The sequence below is a fragment of the Mustela erminea genome, chromosome 14 (assembly GCF_009829155.1).
Source record: "Mustela erminea isolate mMusErm1 chromosome 14, mMusErm1.Pri, whole genome shotgun sequence".
Lineage (NCBI taxonomy): Eukaryota > Metazoa > Chordata > Mammalia > Carnivora > Mustelidae > Mustela > Mustela erminea.
The window spans coordinates 80,323,424-80,346,429 of NC_045627.1; the positions used below are offsets into that span (position 1 = coordinate 80,323,424).

The following is a 23,006-nucleotide window of genomic DNA, read 5'->3' on the forward strand; positions in this document are numbered from 1 at the left end:
AGACATACATCCATAACTCACCTAAAATATCAGCTTAAATGAACAGTCCCCTGGGGCCATCAGTGCTGTCCTATTTCTAATGAATGGGGAGACTCAGCAGGTTACTGCCCCAAGTTTTGTCATTTATTAAAAAGAGCAGGCCCTTTCCTCAAAGACCTTTTAAGATTTCCACTTGTTTGAAATACTAGGTATTAAGAAACTGAATGTTGAAAAAAGGAGGTTTCTGTCACGGGTAGTATCAAACAGAAAAGGCTGCATCTGATAATTTAAGTAAAAAAAGGATCAATACTCCCTCTTCTGGCCTTACTATAGCTGTACCAACAAGTATTCTCACCACCACCCAATACTGGAAATAATTTGCATACCTGTAGCCACTATCAATTTGCTACTAACATTCTCTCAAATTATATTTTTTCTAATTTCAGGGGAACACCCAAAATAGTAAACAACCCACCTACCCACACCCTTGTATACAAGGCTCACAGAGAGGACAGCATTACAAGGAAACTAAGGGGTTCCTTAATTAAGGAAGGAAGCATCCTAGCCATGTTTTTCTAGTTGAGTTATTTTGATTCTAAATGCTGAGACATTTAATGGCAACAACAAAAAAAAAAATTTCAAAACAACAAACTCAACTGGATATGCAAACTCACCACAGTAAGTACAACACTTTGACTGTAACTACAAATCAACACTAAAACAAATTCTGTAAGTATTTTATTTATCATTGAAGAAAAAACACAGCAGCAAGTTCTGTGTTGGCTTCAATAAAACCAAATAGTTAATCTTTGACATAGCTACGACACTCCAAAATTGAAGTCAACACAGTCATTACTACAAATTACTTGTTGAAAGAATCTATCCTGAAGAGAAAGGAAATTAGGAAAAAGAATTTAAACAATTCCTCCAAACCACACATTTATAAATATTGTCATATTTAAAATGCTTGAAAGGCATGAATTCTCCATTAATGGAAAAGCAGTCTGCTATTGGCAACAGAAAAAACTCAGCAATAGTTTTACCAAATGCTTTAAAATTTAAAAGCTCTAACTGTTTTGGATTCATACTTGAGTAGTATTCTTGTCATTACAATAATGACTGCAAATTGCTTTATACTCACCTCTCAAGTAAAATCTACAGAAAATCCCACTGTATCCAATGTTTGTAATGTTTACTGCACTTATAGTGAACCTAAAAACTTTCTAAATGTAGTTAATATAGTAAATACCTCAAAATACCTAGAGGTACGTCTCAACCGCTAATGATGTGAAAGTCATTTCAGCCCCTGCTTTTGAAGAATCTTCAAATACATTTTCTATAACAGAACCATACCTCATTCCAAATCAATAAAGTATTTCAAAAACAAAAGAGAAAGATCAGTTCTATACCAAGATACAGGTGTTACTCCATACCCGACAGGTTCACATTTTAAATTTATTTTTTAGTTTTTGTTTTTTTGTAAACAAATGATTGATGAAATAATGCAACACCTTAAATTCCAGAAAATGGCCTGGCCGTCCAACCTCCTGTGGACACAGTGCACGATCAATCTATTATAGAGGATTAATACAAGTTCATGCTTTTTGTGTTACGGTGAGACAACACTAAAGAATCCAATTTAGACTGGTTGAAGCACAAGTATAATAATCCTTGAATGTGACCAAACCTATGTGAGACATGTGTCTGAATCCATTATCTTGAGATTTAACGTCGTACCGTGGTCCATCCATCTTCATCAGTCTCGTTTTTAGTACGACGAAGAGATTCTCTATCCTTCTCAGCCCTCCACGAAGCCTTCTCTTTTTCACCTTCTCTTTCCCTGTCGCGGTCTCTTTCTCGGTCTCTTGAAAGAGCTGGGGGAGGAAGGCGACGAGGCGCTTCCCGCTCTTCCGCCCGCTCGTCTCTCCTGTCATCAGCACGCCTCCAAGAACTTACTAAAAAGTTTAATTAAATGAAAAAGAGTCAAGTTTGTACCATATTGTACTGGCTCAGACTAAACAGAACTTTAGCGAAAGGAATGCCTCCAATTACTCAGAAATCCTGTACTGTAGAAATAAGGATACAGAATCCCCATTAAAAAAAAAAAAAAAAAAAACAGTAAAACCTAAATATATTTTAATCACTTTGATACAATTTTTGACAAGTCCTTCAAAATAACATACAGACTTAAGAGATAACTCAGGGGCACCTGGATGGCTCAGTGGGTTAAAGCCTCTGCCTTTGGCTTCGGTCATGATCTCAGGGTCCTGGGATTGAGCCCCGCATCAGGCTCTCTGCTTGGCGGGGAGCCTGCTTCCCCCCCACCCCTCCCACCTGCTTGTAATCTCTCTCTGTCAAATAAATAAATAAAATCTTTGGGGAAAAAAAATAAGAGAGAGAGAGACAACTCAAATTTGCCAACAAGAAGAAACCACTGGCCTGGGAGGTGTTCTAATTGTCACAATAATTTAAGATAAGGTAAGAAAAAATCTGAATGAAAACTTTAAAATAAAAAAAAACCTTTTGGCTCTCGTTGAAGAAATAATACCAAAATGGCCATTAGCGTACTGTACTTTACAGGTATAAGAAAAACCCTTGTAATCCCCCTGTACAAATGAAAAACATTTGTGAGTAACTACTTAGTTAAGTGCAATGGCCATTTTCAACTTTAAAACTTTTTTTTTTTTAATTTTTAAAATATTGTATTTCTTTTCAGCGTAACAGTACTCATTGTTTTTTGCACCACACCCAGTGCTCCGTGCAATCCGTGCCCTAATACCCACCACCTGGTTCCCCCAACTTCCCACCCCCCTAAAACTTTTTTTTTTAAACTCAAGTTTCAACTATCACAATTTCAGAGTAAGAATGTTTTACACTTTACACTTATCTACCAAAATCTTACTTTTAAACAACTGACAAACTGTTTCCTAGTTACATAAACTTCTAGAGCAATATATACTGCTTACCCTCCAATTAGCCTACTACTATACTTTCAATTTAGGTATGAGCTACTTTCCAGAGGTACTACGAAATTTATGAGAACTGTGAATTTTTTTAAAAAACTTATTTATTATTTGAGAGGGAAAGAGGAAGCGAGCTGGGGTGAGGGGGAAGCGGGTAGGAGGGAATCTCAAGCAGACTCACTGCCGGGCGTGGAGCCCCATGTGAGTCTCCATGTTACAACCCCAAGATCACGACCTGAGCCAAAATCAAGAGTGAGACACTTAACTGATTGAGCCACCCATGCGCCCAGAGAACTGTGAAACCTAAACTGAATATTCACGATCTTATTTTTGATGCTTGTACGAACAGATGAGGTAGTAAAACCGCCAATTTCCTGAGATCATGGTTTTCCAATAGTCAGCAACGCGCCCAACATGCATACCTTCTTCACGCTCGGATCGGAGAGGAGGTCCTCTTCTGTCTCGATCATCCCGCCTTTCCCTTAGATCACGGCGATCATCTCTCTCCCGACGACGGTCATCCCGATCCCTATCTTCACGGCGGTTTGAATCTCTCCAGCTCGAAGACTCTTCCGCTGGTCCTCTTCTCCAGCCTCCTTCATCCCTGGAACCATTCAAAATGTCATGTTAAGTTCTGTCGTCAGACTCCAGACAGCACATCCAAGTTGGTGCTCGAGAGTTTACAAATGTAACCGGGATGACCTCTGATTTTCTAACTTGATCTCAATCTGGTGCCTCACGTGTAGAAGCTGAGTGAGAACATCTGGACCTGTGCTCAACAGCACGGCAACCACTACTTGTATGCAGCCACTTAAATACAATTAACTGAATCAGAATCAAGACGTCCTGTCAGTAGCACTAACCACACTCCAAATGTTCCACACCAAATGTGCTTGCCGGCTACCACACTGGGCCCTGCAGACAGTGTGCTTTCATCCTCACAGAAAACGGCACTGAACAGTGCCATCAGCACAAAGCCACTCAGGTCAGAAGGAGCAAGTCAGAACTGTTACCGCTAATAAAAGTCAAGGAGCTCTGAATAATTTAAGGGCTCTAAAACTGAGTAACTAAACCACAGGGGAAAGGCCATGGACTCGCAAAGATACCTGTGGAACTAGAGTCCTACCCACCTGCAGACAGCCGCCCACTGTCAGCCTCACCCTCTCAACTTTGTAAAGAGGGGAACGTTCAACTGAGGCATGAGGCACACCATTTCTCAAGACTACATGGTTTCCCAGAGAATTTGAGAGACTCCTAACTGTAATTCCAGAGAGTTCCAAAGCAAACCTAGGTCGTCTGAAGCGGTCCTCTCGATCCCCATCTCGCTCTCTGTCCCGCTCTCGCTCTCTCTCTCGGTCTCTTTCTTTCTCTGGGTCCTTGTCGTTTTCATCACGATCCTGGTTTTCTCTCTCTCTCTCCTTTTCCCTATCCCATTCACGTTCTTCTGATGGTCTCGATTCTCGAGGTGGACCCCAACTCTCTTCTCTGGCTTTTTCTTTCTCTCTCCATCCACCTGTTTTTATTTTTTAAAAAAGGAAAAACATTTTTATACTCAAGAAACTCAGGAACAATGAATAGATATGTGAATGCTGACATTAATATCACCACTGCAGGTGCTAATTTAAGACACTCCAAACCTCATTCAAAGAAAACTAAAGGGACGCCTGGGTGGCTCAGTGGGTTAAAGCCAGTGCTTTTGGCTCAGGTCATGATCCCAGGGTCCTGGGATCGAGCCCCACATCAGGCTCTCTGCTCGGCAGGGCGCCTGCTTCCCGTCTCTGCCTGCCTCTCTGCATACTTGGGATCTCTGTCAAATAAACAAATAAAATCTTTAAAAACAAAAAACAAAAACAAATAAAAAGAGAGGGAAAAGAAGACCAAATTTGGGACACCTGGGTGGCTCAGTAGGTTGTGTCTGCCTTTGGCTCAGGTCATGATCCCAGAGTCCTGGGATCAAGTCCCCCATCCCGCTCCTTGCTCAGCAGGGAGCCTGCTTCTCCCTCTGCCTGCTCTGCCTGCTCTGCCTGCAGCTCTTTGTGCTTCCGTTCTCTGACAAATAAGTAAACTCTTAAAAAAAGAGAGAGAGAGAGAGAGAGAGAAAACTAAAGCTATTTATGTTACTTTACAGAATCACCAGCTCCTATTTATGACTACCTACCACTGTTTCTCTAACATAAAGGGAGGACCATGTAAGACAAGGGACATTTACATAGCCTGGGTTGAGTGTTCCATGTGCTGAGATTTCAGATGTAAAAATCTGTTCTGATAGTAAACAGACAACTCATTTTAAACAAAAAACCTAAAGAGTCAGGGGTAAGAGCCAGATCTCTGAGAGAGCCCCAATTATAAGTTCATTCACATCCTACATTTTCAAAACGACATATTATCAAAATTACATATTACCAATAACTTCCTTTTCTATTCTTGCTCTCCATCACTTACCACCCATGCAATCATGGGACAAAGAGAAGTCCTTTGACCACTATCTCACACTTAGACATGGGATACCCAAATCAAGGAACTTCATATATATATGCACAAAAAGGCCAAAGGGAGCAAATATAAATGAAAATCTGTTGCAAGGTTAATTACTGTCACTATATTTGTATTACCATGTGCCAACAGCACTACTATAAACCTTCTCTGTGTATGAACTCATTTAATTCTAGCCACAGTTTTGAGCTACACAGATCCCATACCCGCTAATTTACCTACTTGCTGAAACATGTCTGCAAATCATCCACAGACACCCGGGCACTCTGCCCCTCCCCCGCACTCGTGCAGAGCCCACCGGGTCCCTGAGCCGCCCACAGAGCACGCTCACAGTCGAGGCTGAACGAGGTAACGCTCTGCTGCACGCTGCAGCTCTCATACTTTAAACCAAGTACCCTTCTGGTGGTCTGTTTAGTGACAGGTTTTCACATTTTCTTGCATTGTTGGGGATTTCACTGTTCCAAAGGGCCCTTAGGCACTGTGCTCAAATGCTGCTTGTCTAGTGTCCCAAGCACAAGAAGGCAGTGGATGTGCCTTACAGGAAAAATACTTGTGTTAGAGAAGCCCCATTCAGAAGCTACAGCGCTACTGGCCAGGAGTTCAATGTTAATGAACCGACAACGTGTATTAAATAAGGTTATCTTTAAAACAGAAACGCACAGGGGCGCCTGGGTGGCTCAGAGGGTTAAAGCCTCTGCCTTCGGCTCAGGTCATGATCCCGGGATCCTTGGATCGAGTCCCACATCGGGCTCTCAGCTCAGCGGGGAGCCTGCTTCCTCCTCTCTCTCTGCCTGACCCTGCCTACTTGTGATCTCTGTCAAGTAAATAAATAAAATCTTTAATTTAAAAAAAAAAAAAAGATAAAACAGAAACACACAAAAAGTCACATTCATTGGTTGACAGAAATTTTGTGACCAGAGAACTTAGGAGAACAGTAATGGTTCAGTATTCATAGCAACTTCACATAAAACATTTATCGGGACTTAATAAGAATCTATGACACTGTTCTCCCCACTCACACAAGAACAGGAAAGTCACACAGTCAGACAGTGGAATCAACTGAGACCAGAGGAGACAGAAATATGAGACAGAAACACAAAGGGCAAGGGAAAGAGGCTACTCGTTGAAATCTTCGTGCAGAATGGATTACTCTGGCTACTGCACCAAGATTAGACCTGGGAGTGGGGAGCCTGTGGGGACCAGTAGCAGCAGGAGTTCGAGGAAGGAATGATGGCGGCTCAGACCCACGTACGTGCAAGGGGAAAAGAGAAGTGGGCAGATCTGAAGAACATTAAAAAGGTAGAACTGAACTAAATGAAACATTTAACATAAAAAGACATAAGAAGGCAAAGGGAACTCCCAGACCCCTAACTTATACAATCAGATGAACGGTGGTGGCCCTTAAGAGATGGGTGTGGGTGAGAACTGTTTCAAAAGGTTGAATGTGACATGTCACAGACACTTCTACGTAGAAATGTACTATGTGCAACATGCAGCTGGAAACATGGGTCTGAAGGTAAGCAAAGAAGGCACCTGGAGAAGATGGTACTGGAAATCAGTAAAATATGAAAAGATGAGCAGGCCCAAGACTGAGAAAGAAAGAAACTGAGCTCTTCCCATAAGAATAACCTCATGGGCGGGCACCTGGGTGGCTCAGTTTGTTAAGCAACTGCCTTCAGCTCAGGTCATGATGCTGGTGTCCCGGGATCGAGTCCCACATCAGGCTCCCAGCTCTAAGGGGAGTCTGCTTCTCCCTTTGACTTTCTCCCCTCTCATGCTCTCTCTCAAATAAGTAATCTTTTAAAAAGAAAAAAAAAAAGGAAAAAAAAAAAGAATAACCCCATGTTTGACAGAGGAGTGCAAGACAGATACTTAGTAACTTTTTCATTGTTTATGTGCAAATGCTGGTCTAGGACAGAACCAGAGGAACACCAATACTTCAGGGATAGGCATGGGAACAAGAGCCCCCAAAGGGGTCAACAGGCAGAAAGAAAACAAAGTGCCTATCACTAAAGGAGAAAAAGGAGTAAAATTCTTTAACTTCTCTTGGAGTGTGGGACATGAAAGTCCAACTCTGAACATAAAAATCACTGCACAGATAACCAAGGAAAGATAAAAAACCCATCCATCTGGAAACTAATAATAATACAGCCTGATTGCTGTCAGACATAATTAAAATTTCACATTTTTAGCTAAAAAATAACTTTTTATTTAGATATCTAAATGTAAGCAGTCATTTGAGAGGACCCCTATTTGAAATAACCTGGTATCAACTATGGAACAGTGATTAACTCACGTAAGATTTCACTATTTGTAAAACGCATCAGATTCTATGGAGCATCTAAGCAAGTTGAGAGAATACCAGAATCTTACCTGGCTTGACAAATGGTCTCCAGGGACCAGGTCTTGAGTCGTCACCCCTTCTGGGAATCCGATCGTCATCCATGTTTCTCCAAGGCCCCCGGTCATCATCTGCACCACGCCTAGAACTTCTGTCATCATCAGCACTCCTCCAAGGTCCCCGGTCGTCATCCATGCCCCGCCTGGGACCCCGGTCGTCATCAGCATTACGCCAGGAAGGCCGCTCATCCTCTGCACCTCCTCGCCGTGGCCCCCGGTCCTCATCCATCCCACGTCTCGGTCCTCTGTCCTCATCAGCTGTTCGCCAGCTTCCTCTGTCCTCATCCAGTCCCCGTCTAGGTGGTCTGTCATCATCTGCATGACGCCAGCTCCCCCGATCTTCATCACCCATTCGTCTGGGAGGCCTGTCGTCATCTGCATTACGCCAGGAAGGCCGGTCGTCATCTGCCCCACGGCGAGAGAACCGGTCTTCATCAAGACCACGTCTAGGACCTCTGTCATCATCCATGCCACGCCGGGGAACGCGATCATCATCTGGTCTAACAGAGCACTCTCTCTCTTCCTCATCTCCCAGACGCCTTGGTCGATCTTCCTCTCTTCTATGAGGCCTTTCCTCATCCCGCCCCTCTCCACGTCTCCACTCCCTACAGAGCAACAAGGCAAACATCTTTAAGAGTCCATTTTCTTAAAAGCACATGATTTGGGGGGAATTATTTCTCTCCCTTTTAAAAACCATTTCAGTCTAAATTCATTATTCCTACTCCTCAAAGAGTATATGCGCCTGATAAAAAATAACACAATATAAAATCTTACACATCAACAAATTAAGCAGACAACTGCCTTAAAAAGTTATCTAACTGTACTTTATAAGAAGCATCCCATTTCTAATCTTTACGATGGCCTTTCAAAATCTAATTTCTGTGTAAGACTTATGACCAGCAATCTTGTTTATCATGAGCAGTCATTTTTAAAGGATGGTTCAATCTACTTAAGAAATTTAAAGAAAAAGAAAAAAAAGCTCTAGAACTGTTCACTCTTACTGTAATCTCTACAGCACTCCGGGAACAAAACAAATCTGAAGCATATATTTGTCAAAATATTTAGAAGTCGGTAATTACAGCACTGTTGAGGTAAACTATGAAAAATATTTCAGAAAAAAAAAAATTTCAGGAACAAACATTCACACAGTTCTTGACGATTCTCCTTTCCCCAACTCCACAAAATAAACTGAACTTAAAAACTGTGATAAGGCATTAAATAGGACCTATGACTAATTAATACTATTTTCCTCGATTCTACTTACTTCTCTGGTGGGCCTCTTCTCCACTCGGAATCTACTTCAGGTCCTTTCCTCCATGTGCCTTCTGAATCTCTATCTCCCCAACGAGAGTCCTACATTCACCAAAGTTAACATGAGGCACTACAATGGCAACACTTATTACAACTACTGGTATTACCACTTACATCAATCTTAAGCCCTTAAATATAAACAAGTTTTAAAGTTGTTTCTTTTTTAATCTTAAGTCAGAGTGACAGTACAGTGAAACCGGCATTCTCACTTATTCTGAGTGACTTTATAAATCAAATAAAATACCACCTGAAAGTAATCTGACCCCCACCCGCCCTCTGGAATTACTAAAATATCTACAGATTTCCTCTGACCTCAAATTTTCCTTTTGAGATTATGTGAAAAAAGCTCAGTGCCCTAAACATACATCACAGTTCCTACTAAACAGAGGTTGAACAAATGAAACGTCAAATGGGGAAGTGGTTCAATTAACAGTTACCTCCCTCTTCGAAATACTATGCTGTCATCAGAAATTATGGAAAGGGGAGATAAACACCCTTCAAGTAGAAATGTAAATGTGGTACAGTCTTTGTAGAGACCTACGCACACAATGTTATCACCAACACCTCTGACACAGCTTGATTGCTCCAACAAACATAACTTGAGGCCACAACCAGCAATTAAGAACGCTGTGGAAAACCGAAATAAGACCTAGGGCGGGGGTGGGAAGAGAAAGATAAAAATCTGACAAATTTAACAATCCCAAGCAGATGATTAAGAGGATCTTCATTTAAATTTTAAAGTGTTCTGGAAACAAAACCCTCAACAACAACTAGTATAAGCTGCAGTGAAGGAAAAAAGCCGAATGGTAAGTCATCTGCCATTGTAAGTGACTCTCAACTCTTGTGGTGGACATTGTTCTAAGAGACTTTCCTGAATGGACACCGTGGGATAAAAAACACAAATGCCAATGGAACTTAGTCACCACAATGGAGGGTCTGTACATATCCAGAAGACCAAGTTTATCCTACCCTTCACACTCACTCTACAAATCACACTCAACAAAGAATTCAAGTTATTAGAGGTTTTCCTACAACTAACCCCTCAAAAGAGATTTTTAGGTATGGCTATGATTGCCATTAAACAAAGAAAAATAATTCTAAAAAGTAACATGATTGCCAAAAATTTTTAACTCAGCTGATAGATCAAACAGAACAGACCCTGCTAATAAACTTATAAACTGAACAAGAATCTCAGAGAACCAGTTACAAAAGGACAAAGAGATGAAAAAAATGAAACTTAGAATAGAAAGAACAGGACTTTGAAAGGCAAATATAGACAACTTCCATCAGCTAAGGAAATTTAATCTTCTCTAAGAAAAATAAAATTACATCCTCTGACTAAAAAGGCACAAGTGCCAAAAAGGATTAATAATACAGAGTATATATACACTGAGGTAACTAGACAGTCTCAGTAGAATCTCTACACTCCCCTTTACTCCAAGGAAAGAGAAAATTCTGAAAGTTCCCAAGGAATAAAACAACTAGGTACAGAGGTAACAAGACCAAGACTTTTATCAGATCTCCTCCTATCCCGTGTACTAGGACAGTAAGCACTGTCTTGAAACTTCTGAGGGAGGATTCTGCAGGGACTGAATCACTGCACAATTTTTCAACTGGGGGGCAGGGGGTGCTCTTTTGAGACATATACAAAGACAGCCTGGAAAAAACAACCTGAAAGGATATACAAAACCAACAAAATGTATCTGCAAAGGAGAAGAGATGATACAGTATAAACATATCTGAAACTAAACAGTGTTTGCCAAGACAGCTGTAGGAGTGCACTTACTGCAATGAAACCAAAGTAAAGACAAGCTCAGAAGTTTTTGTTCAGAGAAGAGGTTCTTCAAATCAATATACAGTCTGTTAAGTTTAGATAAATTTTAGGGGGGAAAAAGGGGGATGGTAATCACTAAAGAACACAAAAAACAAAAGTGAACGGAGAAAAGTTCTTAAAATTTGGCTTAAAGGAAGAAGTAGCAAGAACATGGAAGTAAATTAAAAGCTCCAAACTAAATGTTAAGAATAAAACCAAATACAGTCACTACCATGCTAAATATGAACGGATAAATCTAAAGATTCTCCAACTGAAAGGGAAAGGAGGGAGAGGGAGGCACAAAACAGAAATAAAATGCCAAAGGGGCGCCTGGGTGGCTCAGTGGGTTAAGGCCTCTGCTTTCGGCTCAGGTCATGATCCCAGGGTCGTGGGATCGAGCCCCACATCGGACTCTCTGCTCAGCGGGGAGCCTGTTTCCTCCTCTCTCTCTGCCTGCCTCTCTGCCTACTTGTGATCTCTGTCAAATAAATAAATAAAAATCTTTAAAAAATAAATAAAAAAAAAAAAGAAATAAAATGCCAAAAATGAACAAAAGAATGGATATGCAAAAACTAAATAAAAAAAGAAACACAGAAACCCATAATCACAGCACATTTGCTACCTCTTTTTTTTTTTTTTTAACATTTTATTTGAGAGAGAGAGGAGGAGCAGAGGGAGTGGGAGAGAGAGAAGCAGACTTCCAGCTGTGCAGAGTCTGACGATGGGCTTGATCCCAGGACCCTGAGATCAAGACCTGAGCCTAAGGCAGACACTTAATGAACCACCCAGGTGCCCCAAGTTACCTCCCTTTCTTCAGAAGATGAAGTACCCATAAATTAACAGAATGCAGCAAATTAAAATAACACAACACTTCTGATTCCAGACATACCCACAGAAATTCGTGCCCAACAGAAAAAGAATACACGTAACTACATGTTTTAGGACACAAGGGGAAAATGTATTCAATTCCAAAAAATCAGAAATTATACAGACCAGGCATGCTTGGGTGGCTCAGTCGGTTAGGCATCTATGCTTGGTTTCAACTCAGGTTACGATCCCAGGGTTAAATCAAGCCACATGGGGCTCAGCAGGGAGTCTGTCTGTCCCTCTCCCTTCCCTTCTACCCCTTCTACCACAGGCGAATGTGCACGCCCTCTCTCTCAAATAAATATGTATGTATTTTTAAAAGATTTTATTTATTTATTTGTCAGAGAGAGAGAGAGAGCATAAGCAGGCAGAGTGGCAGACAGAGGCAGAGAGAGAAGCAGGCCACCCACTGACCAAGGAGCCCGATGTGGGGCTCAATCCCAGGACTCTGGGATCATAATCTGAGCCGAAAGCTGCTTAACCGACTGAGCCACCCAGGCATCCTTATATATATACATATACATACAAACATACACAGACATACACACGCGCGCGCTTTTTTTTTTTCTTTAAGATTTTACTTATTTGACAGAGATCACAAGTAGGCAGCAAGGCAGGCAGAGAGAGAGGGAAGCAGGCTCCCCACTGAGCAGAGAGCCTGATGCGGGCCTCGATCCCAGGACCCTGGGACCATGACCTGAGCTGAAAACAGAGGCTTCAACCACTGAGACACCCAGGTGCCCCCTAAATATATTTTTTTTAAATAACAGAGGACATATTCACTAATAACGAAGAAATAAAAATAAAAATTAGCAATAGGAGTAACAAAACATCTTAAAAAGAAATCAAAGAGCAGGCCCTCCAATAAAGAAAAGTGACAATGGTATGGCAGAGATAAAGGAATAGAGAAAGGCAGGCAAGAAATCTCCCAGCTACTCACCTCTTAACTTAGAAAGTATCTTCTTTAAGGGGGAACATGGGCATATCCATGGGAAAACAAAGAACATGCAGATAATGTCACAGAAACATGGGAAGGCTTGGAAGAGATAGAACATAGGAAGCATAGGAAGAGACAGTGACTACAAGCAGCAAACTAGAAAGGCCTGGACTGCTAAGGCAGGTACTCTGGCCAGAAGTACTGAGTACCAATCAAAAGAGAGATGTGAAACCCAAAAGCAGGTATAATAATCAAATATGCATTATGGGGAAAAAAAAAAAATCAAGCAGACCACAATGCAGAGGAAGGTCTGAAGCTGGGAAATGATTACAATCACAGAGAATAGTAAGAAGACCAATAAATAATACAGGCAAAAGGAAATTCTGAATTAAGGCAGTAATGCAGGAAAAGAAAGGAGAGGGAGTGGTAAATTAAAAACTCCACCATTAAGTGGGTAACAGAGTCACCAATCAGGAGCCGGAGTCAGAGACACAAGACAGAGGGGAAACATGGGTCAGTTTTGGACATGCATGCATATTTAGAATAAATATTCAGAGCAGCCTCTGAATCACCTGGGAATAATGGGGTTTTTTAAAAAGATTTTGTTTATTTGACAGACAGAAATCACAAGTAGGCAGAGAGGCAGGCACAGAGATGGAGGAGAGGAAGCAGGCTCCCTGCTGAGCAGAGAGCCCAATGCGGGGCTCCATCCCAGGACCATGAGACCATGACCTGACCCTAAGGCAGAGGCTTAATCCACTGACCCACACAGGCACCCCACAATATTGTTAAAATGCAGGTTCTAATTCAGGTTTGGCACTGGGCCTGAGATTCTGCATTTCTAACAAGCTGCCGGGAGACGGTGAATATGCTGCAATACGCTGCAATACGCAACAGTCCGGCGGACCGTCTCTGAGCATTAAGAAGTGAGAGAACTCACATCATCTCTGAATTCACAGCAACCCCATTTAAGGAAGGTGCAACAGTCCTTCCATAAACTAAAGAGTGTTCTTTCGTCAAATATTGACATCTTAGAAGACTTCATTCTTACTAAGGACTTCATTCTTACAAAGCAGATTCCTAAACTGAAGCCTAAAATCCCCGCTTTGCTCTAAGTCTCATCTTATCTTCCCCCATTAAGAACCTATCGCTGGGAAGACCAAATACCAGACTTTAAGAGAGATGAATGCCACCAATTCTCCACACCAAGCCCAGACACTGACACGCGCAGAGGCGTATGGATCATGCCAGAGAGCCGGATAACAAACACATCGCACAGAAGCAGAGTAACCCCTACACTCACCTTTCTAGAAAGTGGATCATCACCAAGTCTTCTCTCCTCCTCTCTGCGTCGTTCCCTTTCTTCAATTTCCAGCTCTCTTTGACGTTTCTTCCTTTCTACTTCTTCTAATTTCTTGACCCGCTCCTGATACTCTCGGAGCTCTTCCTCGCGTTTAGCCCGTTCAGCGCGCTCTCTCTCCTCACGCTCTGCATAATGTAGGAGGTAGCGTTATCAAGTGCGCCTCTACCTGCATCTTTCCCCTCTTTGCTAGGTCTACTTTGTTGGTATTCAGCAGGCAGCATAAAGTAGAAGGAAAATTCTTTTTAGAATTTTTAAGTAGTTTATAACCAGCCAAGGGGCAAGAAGATATTCAAGTAAAACAAATATTAATGCCATTCAACGTGAATAGTTTTGTAATGACCATGTAAATCCCTCCCCAATTCCTGAGCATCTGGATTTCCAGATAAAGAATCATTCAACAGATTTCATCTGCCACACGTTCCTCAATAAATGTTACAACTACATAAAATACAGGGATGATATTAAAAAGTGATACTGTTTTTGTTTAAGAAACACCAAAAATGTGGAAAGTTGGCAGAGGAAATAACATCCTCGCCTATAACAAACTTCAGGCAACTAAAAGTCAGGTTCTAGTTAGGTGCAATGAAGAAGCCAATGATCTGGGACTCCTGGGTAGCTCAGTCAGTTAAGCATCTGCTTTAGCTCAGGTTATCATCTCAGGGTCCTAGGATCCAGTCCTGCATCGGGCCCCATGCTCAGCGGGGAGCCTGCTTCTCATTCTGCATGCTGCCCCCTGCTTGTGCATGCTCGCTCTCTCTCTCACAAATAAATAAAATTTTTTAAAAAAGAAGCCAATGGTCCTGTTCTCTTGTTCCTTTGTTTCTGAATGTGACCACTACATTTAAATTTCCTTTTTTTAAAGGTGCTATTTATTTGAGAGCCACAGAGTGGGCACGACCAGGGGAAGAGGCAGAGACAGAGGGAGAAGTCGACTCCCTGCTGAGCAGGGAGACCAACGTGGAACTTGATCCTAGGACCCTCTGATTATTACCTGAGCCAAAGCAAGATGCTTAACCTACTGAGCCACCGAGGCACCCTGAATATGACCGCTATAAACTGAGTATCAACCGTGCCTTATACTACCTCCAATCGTGGTCTATAGATACCTTTTAGCATTTGTTCTTCTGCCCTCCTCTGTTCCTCCTCTTCTTTTTCCCTGTGGTAGGTTATTCTGCGTTCTTCCTTACGTTGCCTTTTACGTTCTTCCAAGCGATTATGCCTTTCTTCTGCTAATCGTTCCTCAAACTGTTTAAGTTTTTCCTATTAACAGAAAAGACACAAGAAAAACAAAACAAAAATCAAAAATTTTGAAGACCTATAAACTAGTTAAATTTGAAGTTTACTAAAGCACTACAAACTTCCTGAAACCGTAAGAAGCAACTTTCAAGTATAAAAACCTTCAAACGGGGGTGCCTGGTGGCTCAGTCCATTGCGTATTTGACTCCTGGTCGAGAGTTTGAGCCCCACACTCTGCGCTAGGTATGGAGCCTGCCTGGGATTCTCTCTGCCCCCCACCTCCATAAATATGTAAGATCTTTAAAAATTTCCAAATGACTGTGGAGCTTTTTCATGTCAATTTTTTTTTAATTTTTTCAATTTATTTATTTTCAGAAAAACAGTATTCATTATTTTTTCACCACACCCATTGCTCCATGCAATCCGTGCCCTCTATAATACCCACCACCTGGTATCCCAACCTCCCACCCCTCATGTCAAATTTTTTAAAATTTAAATTGTTGACAACTATTTTCTATACCTACTGGGTTTGCTTTTATGTGAAACAAACCAAAGGATTAAATTAGAATTTAAGAGCAGAACACTTCGATCTGCCTTTTTCCTTTCTAAATCAAATAGTAAACAAGCTTGTATCAAAAGCAAATTTTATCCAGTTCAGTTTCATCTTCAGAAAAATTTGTTTATAGTGATGGCTGACTAATAGCCTATATTTTCAAGAACCTTTCTACTAAAATATTATTTGAATGATCACGACAAAAAGTCAAAACAGAATATACCACTGTGTTAAAGAAGAACCTTAAGGCAAAACTAAAAAGCTCATGAATAAATGTTCCCCAGAAAACTTCACCTCATAAACAGACTGTCGTGCGGCCTTGAGTCGCATTACAAATAAATCTCTGTCTTCAAGCATTCGTGACATTCGATTTTTATGTTCAAGAGCCTTTTCACGTTCTAGTTGCATGGTAGTAATCTGCAAGTACATAATATAAAGTTAAATTTCAAAGCAATCATTATCTGATTTATTTACTCTTAATTCTTCACAGATATTCTTGAAGAATGACAAGCAACTCCTCTGCTCCATCCATCTTGCCATAAATACGGAAATGTTACTACATCTATGCCCAATGTCCCTAGGAAGGCAATCAGGGGCAGAGGATGGATGACGGAGTTCTGGGAGCATCTGTAAGAAACTGTTTTTATTTAGGCCAAAAGTATTGCAAATTTTTATGAAAGCAAAACTGTAACATATACTGTAAAATACTTCAGAGATAACAAGCACTATGGTTTAATGATAAAAGATATTTTCTCCCTTAAAGAAAACTGGAGGTTAAGGCAGGGTGATTTAAGGAGGCCTTTTCCTTTGCACTCCAAGGGGGAAAAGGAAGGCTTCAGGGCAAAGACTACAGCAGATCATCTCAAGTACTTTATTTGGTCTGCACTCTTATTTCCCTAATTTTACATATTACCACAAAATTCTAACTTGTGGGGCGCCTCAGTGGCTCAGTTGTTAAGCATCTGCCTTTGGCTCAGGTCATGATCCCGGGGTCCTGGGATCGAGCCCCACATTGGGAATCCCTGCTCAGCAGGGAGCCTGCTTCTCCCTCTCCCACTCCCCGTGCTTGTGTTTCCTCTCTCACTGCCTCTCTGTCAAATAAATACAATCTTTAAAAAAAAAATTTTCTAGGGGCACCTGGGTGGCTCAGTTGGTTAAGCCGCTGCCTTTGGCTCAGGTCATGATCCCAGGGTCGTGGGATCAAGTCCCGAGTCAGGCTCCTTGCTCAGTGGGGAGCCTGCTTCTCTCTATGCCTCTGCCTGCTTGTGCGCTCTCTCTCTCTCTGATAAATAAATAAATAAAATCTTAAAAAAAAAAAAAAATCTAGCTTGTGAAGAAATGCAAGGCACTGGCAAACAAAGCTCAGAATGCAAATACTCCAATGCAACCAAAAGGCTGCATCCCCCACACCAGTCCCCACAGATGTGCTGTCTACAGTTACTTTTTATTTTTAACCAGAATGGGGCTGCAACAAGCATTCGCAAACCTTCTTTTGAATCATTAGGGTAAATATTACATATACTAACAAAACTACAGAACAAACCGCCTAGTCACAAAGAAGGAACTGCCATACATTATGTGGCTCTATTTATATAAAAAGTCTAAAAAATAGGCAAATATAGAGACAGAAAGGGGACTGCTGACTACAAGAGGCCAGGTGGAGGGGGAGGAAATGAGGAATGACTGCCGAAGCGTATGGAGCTTCCTTTGGGGTAAGTTTTAAAATTAAATGGCTATGCAATACTAAAAACCATGAACTGTACAGTTTAAATGTGAGAACTGTATGGCATGTGAATTATATGCCCATAAAGCTGCTTTTTTAGTGAACTTTTCAGCTGTCCTTTGTATTGTACAAGTTTCATTCTTAAAACTCTGTTGTGAAAATTTCTATCTGCCAACCCATCTGTTAGTACACAGCCATTGAAGCACCATTCCTGGCTAAAGAACACAAAATAATCATGGTTTTGAAACCATGCCCCGTTACTGGCAGAGGATTTAATTACAGTTTACAGCCTGCAAATGTTACAGTTAAACAAAAACCTTACCCTTTCTTCTTCCTGTTGTTCCCACAGATCCATGTCTTTAATTCTCTGTTCTTCATAAGCACTCTTTATCAACGGGATTTCCTCCAAGCGCTTAGCTCTTTCAAAATAGTCAATCTGAATGACATGAAAACAAATGCAGTTTAAAGGAAAATTTTCTGTTAACCTGGCACGTTAAGTTTATCAACAACCAGTTCTTCCACCTACCTTCTTCTCTTGATTTTTCAGGCGTTCCTGAAGTTCCTTCTTTTCTTTCTCCAGCTGTTCAACCTGTTTAGCCATGATGAAATCCGGATCCAACTCTTCGAGATCCTGAAAGTATTACAAATGCACAATCACTAAGAAGAATACAAGAGAAATGTATATGGAAAATGTGATTTTTCAAAAATCAAAAACCTAAATTACTTTCTATACAATGAGTAAATGCTCACATTGCGTAAACTTAAGTAATTTAAGAATGCTTTACAATAGTCTTATTTCCACTTCAATGAAGGGAAAACAACACGATCTTAACATCTATTTCTCGTTACTCTAAACTGCACATACCCAACTCCACTTTAACAAGGGTTAAAAACTGCAGAGCCATTAAAAACAAAATGTTTACTTCACCGATTAATGAATCAGCTGTACCAAAGGGAGTGAAAACCACCAGACAACCCAACGTAATCAATAAACAGTAAAGGACTATGCTTCTGAGATGGATTCAAGTTAAGAAGTAACGTGTTACATACTTCGATATCAATATCTTTGAAAGCTTTGGCACCCAGTTCTGTTTTCTTGATCTGCTCCAAACGCTCACGGACAGTTTTCTTTTTAATCTGTTCATGTTCCTGTAAGATGCGCTCCTTTTCCCTCTCCTTTGCTTCCTGTCGCAGCCTCTCTTCTTCAGCCTTCCGTACTTTCTGGAGCTCAGCTTCCCTCTGCTCCAGTTCTTCTTTCTCACGCTGAATATTCAGACTCTCCAGGCGCTCCTTCCTTTCCTCGATTGTCTGACGGCGGGCCAGAATACGCTGATGCTCTTTTCGTGAATTTTTAAGGTATGCAGTAACAGCCAACTGATGTTGTTCTTCTTTCTCTTGCTTTAAAGACAAATGCATTTTTAAAAATTCTTGTGTGACACACCATGACATTAGACATCATATAATTATTAAATAACCCTGGTGCATTACCCTCATGTGTCTGCATTTAAGAACAGATGATGTTATTCAAGCTACTAGTTCCCAGCACCAAAGACTATGACCTATACAGTCTTATCAATAGGAGTGATGCAGCTAAAGAACCTTTATTTGCTAAGTCAAGTTTTCTCTGCACCCCATCTACTTTAAAGTGTGCAAGCCACAGGGACATGCTCACGGAGCACACAAAGAAGAACTTAAGCCGAGAGGAAAAGCCCAAGCACAGTACTTCCTATGGGTGTCGGCGGGGGTCATGTGTGTAACAGGTAGAATACCAAAACTAGCCAATACACCTGGAGAGGAAATATAGAATAAGCCCATTTTCTCAGACTCGTCTCAAACCTTTGTATGTAAGACATAGCATAAGGGCCCCTCAAAAATTCTGTAGATCATTTTCCCCCAAAGATACATACCAGTATATGAGCTGGCTTAATGACTTCAAGTGCCTTTGCAAGTACTGAGGACATCGCTGTCAGCTGATTTCTTATCTGTTCTGAAGGCATGCTTTGCAAATGAGGACCAATTGGAGCATCTTCTCGAGTAGCGTAATTCAAATCAGATCCAAAACTAAGTGTCCGAGAAGTGTGGTCAATACGAACCTTTGGAGAATCAAGTAACATCATCAATAGTTTCATAAATAAGTTTCTATAAATAAGTATGAAATCATTCTAGAAATAAATAACTTTTGACAAAAAATTTCAACTGATCGTAAGAGGGAAAAAAATAAGAATGTTAATTAAATACAAAAGCCAGAAGATTCACTCAGTACAACTTTAAAATGGTACCAGTGAACCAAAAGCTGAGAAACAAAGGGTATGTGTTTTTCAGTCCTTAAAAGTCTCCCACCTCCGTGTCCCTTCCGGCACATACCTGCAGGTCACAGTGCCTCGCTGCATCTACTATAGCCCGTTCCAGTTGGAAAGCATCAACAAAAGGAACCAGAGAGGTCAAACGAGAAAACTCAATGCTCTGATAAATTTGTGCCACCTGCATAAGAAACACAAGGTTAGTAACAACAGCTATCATTTATTCAGCATTTTTTTTTAAAGTTTTATTTGACAGAGGTATTTTTTATTTGACAGAGATACAGAGAGAAAGAGCACAAGCAGGCAGAGCGGCAGGCAGAGGGAGAGGGAGAAGCAGGTTCTCTACTGAGCAGGGAGCCCAAATCGGGGCTCGATCCCAGGACCCCGGGACCATGACCTGAAGCGAAAGCAGACGGTTAACCAAATGAACCACCCACGCGCCCCTATTCAGTATTTTTTTGGTACAGTCTTACACAAGCCTGAGAGTAGAAATTATGCCCATTTCTCAGAGAAAAGAAACTGAAGCTTAGACTAAGTGTTGACACTACATTGCTGGAGCTGGAATTTCAATTCAAGGTTATAAATCCCAAATGCTATGCTTTGAGCCACCACACTGCACCATTCCTTGGAAGCCCAATCCTTCCAAATTCTAGTTTTATAAAACAGAAAGCCCTAAATCGCCTTTTATTTGTAGATAAAGACCTGCGACTTACCTAATTCACTTAAACACTTTCAATAAATTTGTCTGAAGGAGACTGGCAGCATTACAATTTAGTTATACTGCTAATTAACCTTCAACTATTTGTGTAGCACATAAGAAATAACACTGCTCACCTATACAAGAGAAGCAGGCCAATGGAATGTGCACAAATACTGCAAGCCAATGTATCATAAAAGCCCCTCCCCGTGAAACAAATGAAGACAAAATAGGAACACTGAAGCCATATTATAAACCATAATCTTTAAACGTATTTAAGTCAAACTAAAATATAACAAAAGACTAACAGTAACTAGTATGAGAAACAGAAAAGGCTTTCCCAATCACTACTGGTAGGAGGGTTCATTAACAGAATCTTGTAGAGCTACTAAAGCTTAAATGTGTAAGCCCTGTAACTAATTCCACTTCCTAGATGATAGAAAGCCACAGAAATACGCAAAGATGTATATATGGAAATGTTCAATGCTGCAACATTTCCTAACAGCAAAAAAACCCTAGAAATACAGACTTCCATCAACAGGGTCTAAATAAATAAATCACAGTAGTACCCTTTAGACAATGTAAAACCATGAAGGTATTAAAAGGAGTAAAATAAATTTACACTGATAATGAGGAAAAATGTACAAAGATGATATTCAACAATAAAGGAAAAAAAAGCAATTACAAATTACATAAAATAACTGCTTTTCAAATCAAACGGAAAGACTAGTTTTGGCAAGGCTGGAGTCTGGTGAAGGGTTAACTTTCTAGTGGTTCCTACATTTTTTACTGTTGTAATGAAAAAAACAACCGAGGGGAAAAATTACAGTTGTAAATAGAACGCTTGTTTACAACTGTTTACCTGCTGCAGAAGACGGAGTATGGTGTTGTTTTGCAGCTGTGGAACATACTGCTGCAACTCTGGCTCTTTTTCAGGCTGTTCCCGAACCCAATTTAGAACCTGTACAATCCAGTACATTAAAAAGAATTATATTTTCTAAGTAACACTCACACATTTGTGAAACTTTTCTGGTTTTTTAAACATAAAAACATCGCACAGTGAGGGAAAATACACACATAATACGAAGCTATACTGAGGCTTGTCTGAAGGTGACTGACAGCAATGGCTAAATCAGTCATGCTGCTAATTTACCTCCAAAGGTTTATTTAGCACATCAGAAATATCTTTTTTCCTGATGTAAAGAAAAAAAGACAATGAAATGTGCACTGAATTCAAACGTATAGGACAATACTTGTCTCTTGATATAAAGAGAATCTGTAATAGCACAAGGGCCAGCTATATGGTAGTATAACCAAACTAAAATACAAAGTCTTACCTTTGTGACTCTCTCACAGAGTTTTAGGGGGTTAAATTCTACTTCCAGCCAATTGTAAAGGTCCTTCACTTCAGGAACAACATACTGTAGTACGTTGAATCTGACCTACAATAAACAAAAGGTTTAATTTGCTGAAGGAAATTTTCCAACTAGATTTCCAACTGAACTGAGTAGAAGTAAGAAAAATAGGGGATTGGAAATCTGGAAAACATCTGAAAAATTGGCCTCAACTCTCTTTAAATTCATCAGAAGAACTCAAAGGAAAACTATGTTTGAGTCTCTAACCCCAAATTATACATCTATCTACAGTTAAATGTCTCCCAAGAGTTTAGTAAGGATATAAAAACTCTAAATCAACATGATCAATAAAATATTTACGAAGACCACTCATGTGTACAAGCAAATTTATTACCACTAGTAAGTAAAATACCACACCTTACAAGTAACTGTGTCACACAAAAATTACCTTAGCAACACTACCCATAATAGCCCCAAACTAGGGGGGAAAAAAAAATTACATGTAAGATTTGTTTTTTTTTTAAATTATTAAAGATTTTTATTTATTTATTTGAGAGACAGTGAGAGAGAGCATGAGAGGCGAGAAGGTCAGAGGGAAAAGCAGACTCTCCATGGAGCTGGGAGCCCGATGCGGGACTCAATCCTGGGACTCCCGGACCGTGACCCGAGCCAAAGGCGGTTGCTTAACCAACTGAGCCACCCAGGTGCCCAATGTAAGATTTTTTTTTAAAAGATTATTTATTTGAGAGAGAGAGAAAGCATGAGCAGGGGGAGGGGCAAAGGGAGAAGCAGGTTCCCCACTGAGCAGGGAGGCAGAATCCAGGCTTGATCCCAGGTCCCTGAGATCATGACCTGAGCCAAAAGCAGACGCTGAGTCACCCAGGCGCTCCAGTAAGATGTTCTTACACAAAAATGATCAAAGAAAAAACAGCTACATTCAACATATGAGTAAGTCTTACAAATATAATGCTAATAAAAAGAATTTAACATATTCCATATATACAGAACTCAAATCT

The 23,006-nt window shown here is 40.7% G+C and overlaps 1 protein-coding gene and 2 non-coding genes across 7 annotated transcripts in view; all 3 read right to left on the bottom strand.

The window, feature by feature from the left end:
- Positions 1–700: 700 nt before the first annotated feature.
- EIF3A (eukaryotic translation initiation factor 3 subunit A) overlaps positions 701–23,006 on the bottom strand; it is a 39,308-nt gene continuing 17,002 nt past the window's right edge. For 2 of the 5 annotated variants that reach the window (XM_032311932.1, XM_032311936.1), the window contains 15 exons: positions 21,973–22,077; positions 21,498–21,596; positions 20,003–20,119; positions 19,546–19,731; positions 18,689–19,036; positions 18,165–18,269; positions 17,961–18,074; positions 16,210–16,332; positions 15,233–15,386; positions 14,067–14,251; positions 9,100–9,188; positions 7,809–8,440; positions 4,230–4,455; positions 3,365–3,546; positions 701–1,934 (listed from right to left, as the gene is read on the bottom strand). In XM_032311932.1, the coding sequence (XP_032167823.1) occupies positions 1,705–1,934; positions 3,365–3,546; positions 4,230–4,455; positions 7,809–8,440; positions 9,100–9,188; positions 14,067–14,251; positions 15,233–15,386; positions 16,210–16,332; positions 17,961–18,074; positions 18,165–18,269; positions 18,689–19,036; positions 19,546–19,731; positions 20,003–20,119; positions 21,498–21,596; positions 21,973–22,077 (2,895 nt within the window). In that variant the 3' untranslated portion in view covers positions 701–1,704. Of the gene's footprint in view, positions 1,935–3,364; positions 3,547–4,229; positions 4,456–7,808; positions 8,441–9,099; positions 9,189–14,066; positions 14,252–15,232; positions 15,387–16,209; positions 16,333–17,960; positions 18,075–18,164; positions 18,270–18,688; positions 19,037–19,545; positions 19,732–20,002; positions 20,120–21,497; positions 21,597–21,972; positions 22,078–23,006 lie in introns of those variants that run through there. The other 3 variants (XM_032311934.1, XM_032311935.1, XM_032311937.1) reach the window with 3 other exon arrangements.
- Positions 20,678–20,806, bottom strand: LOC116573812. Its single transcript, XR_004279018.1, has one exon. It is a non-coding gene; the product is annotated as a small nucleolar RNA SNORA19 (small nucleolar RNA).
- On the bottom strand, positions 21,734–21,863 carry LOC116573813. Its single transcript, XR_004279019.1, has one exon. It is a non-coding gene; the product is annotated as a small nucleolar RNA SNORA19 (small nucleolar RNA).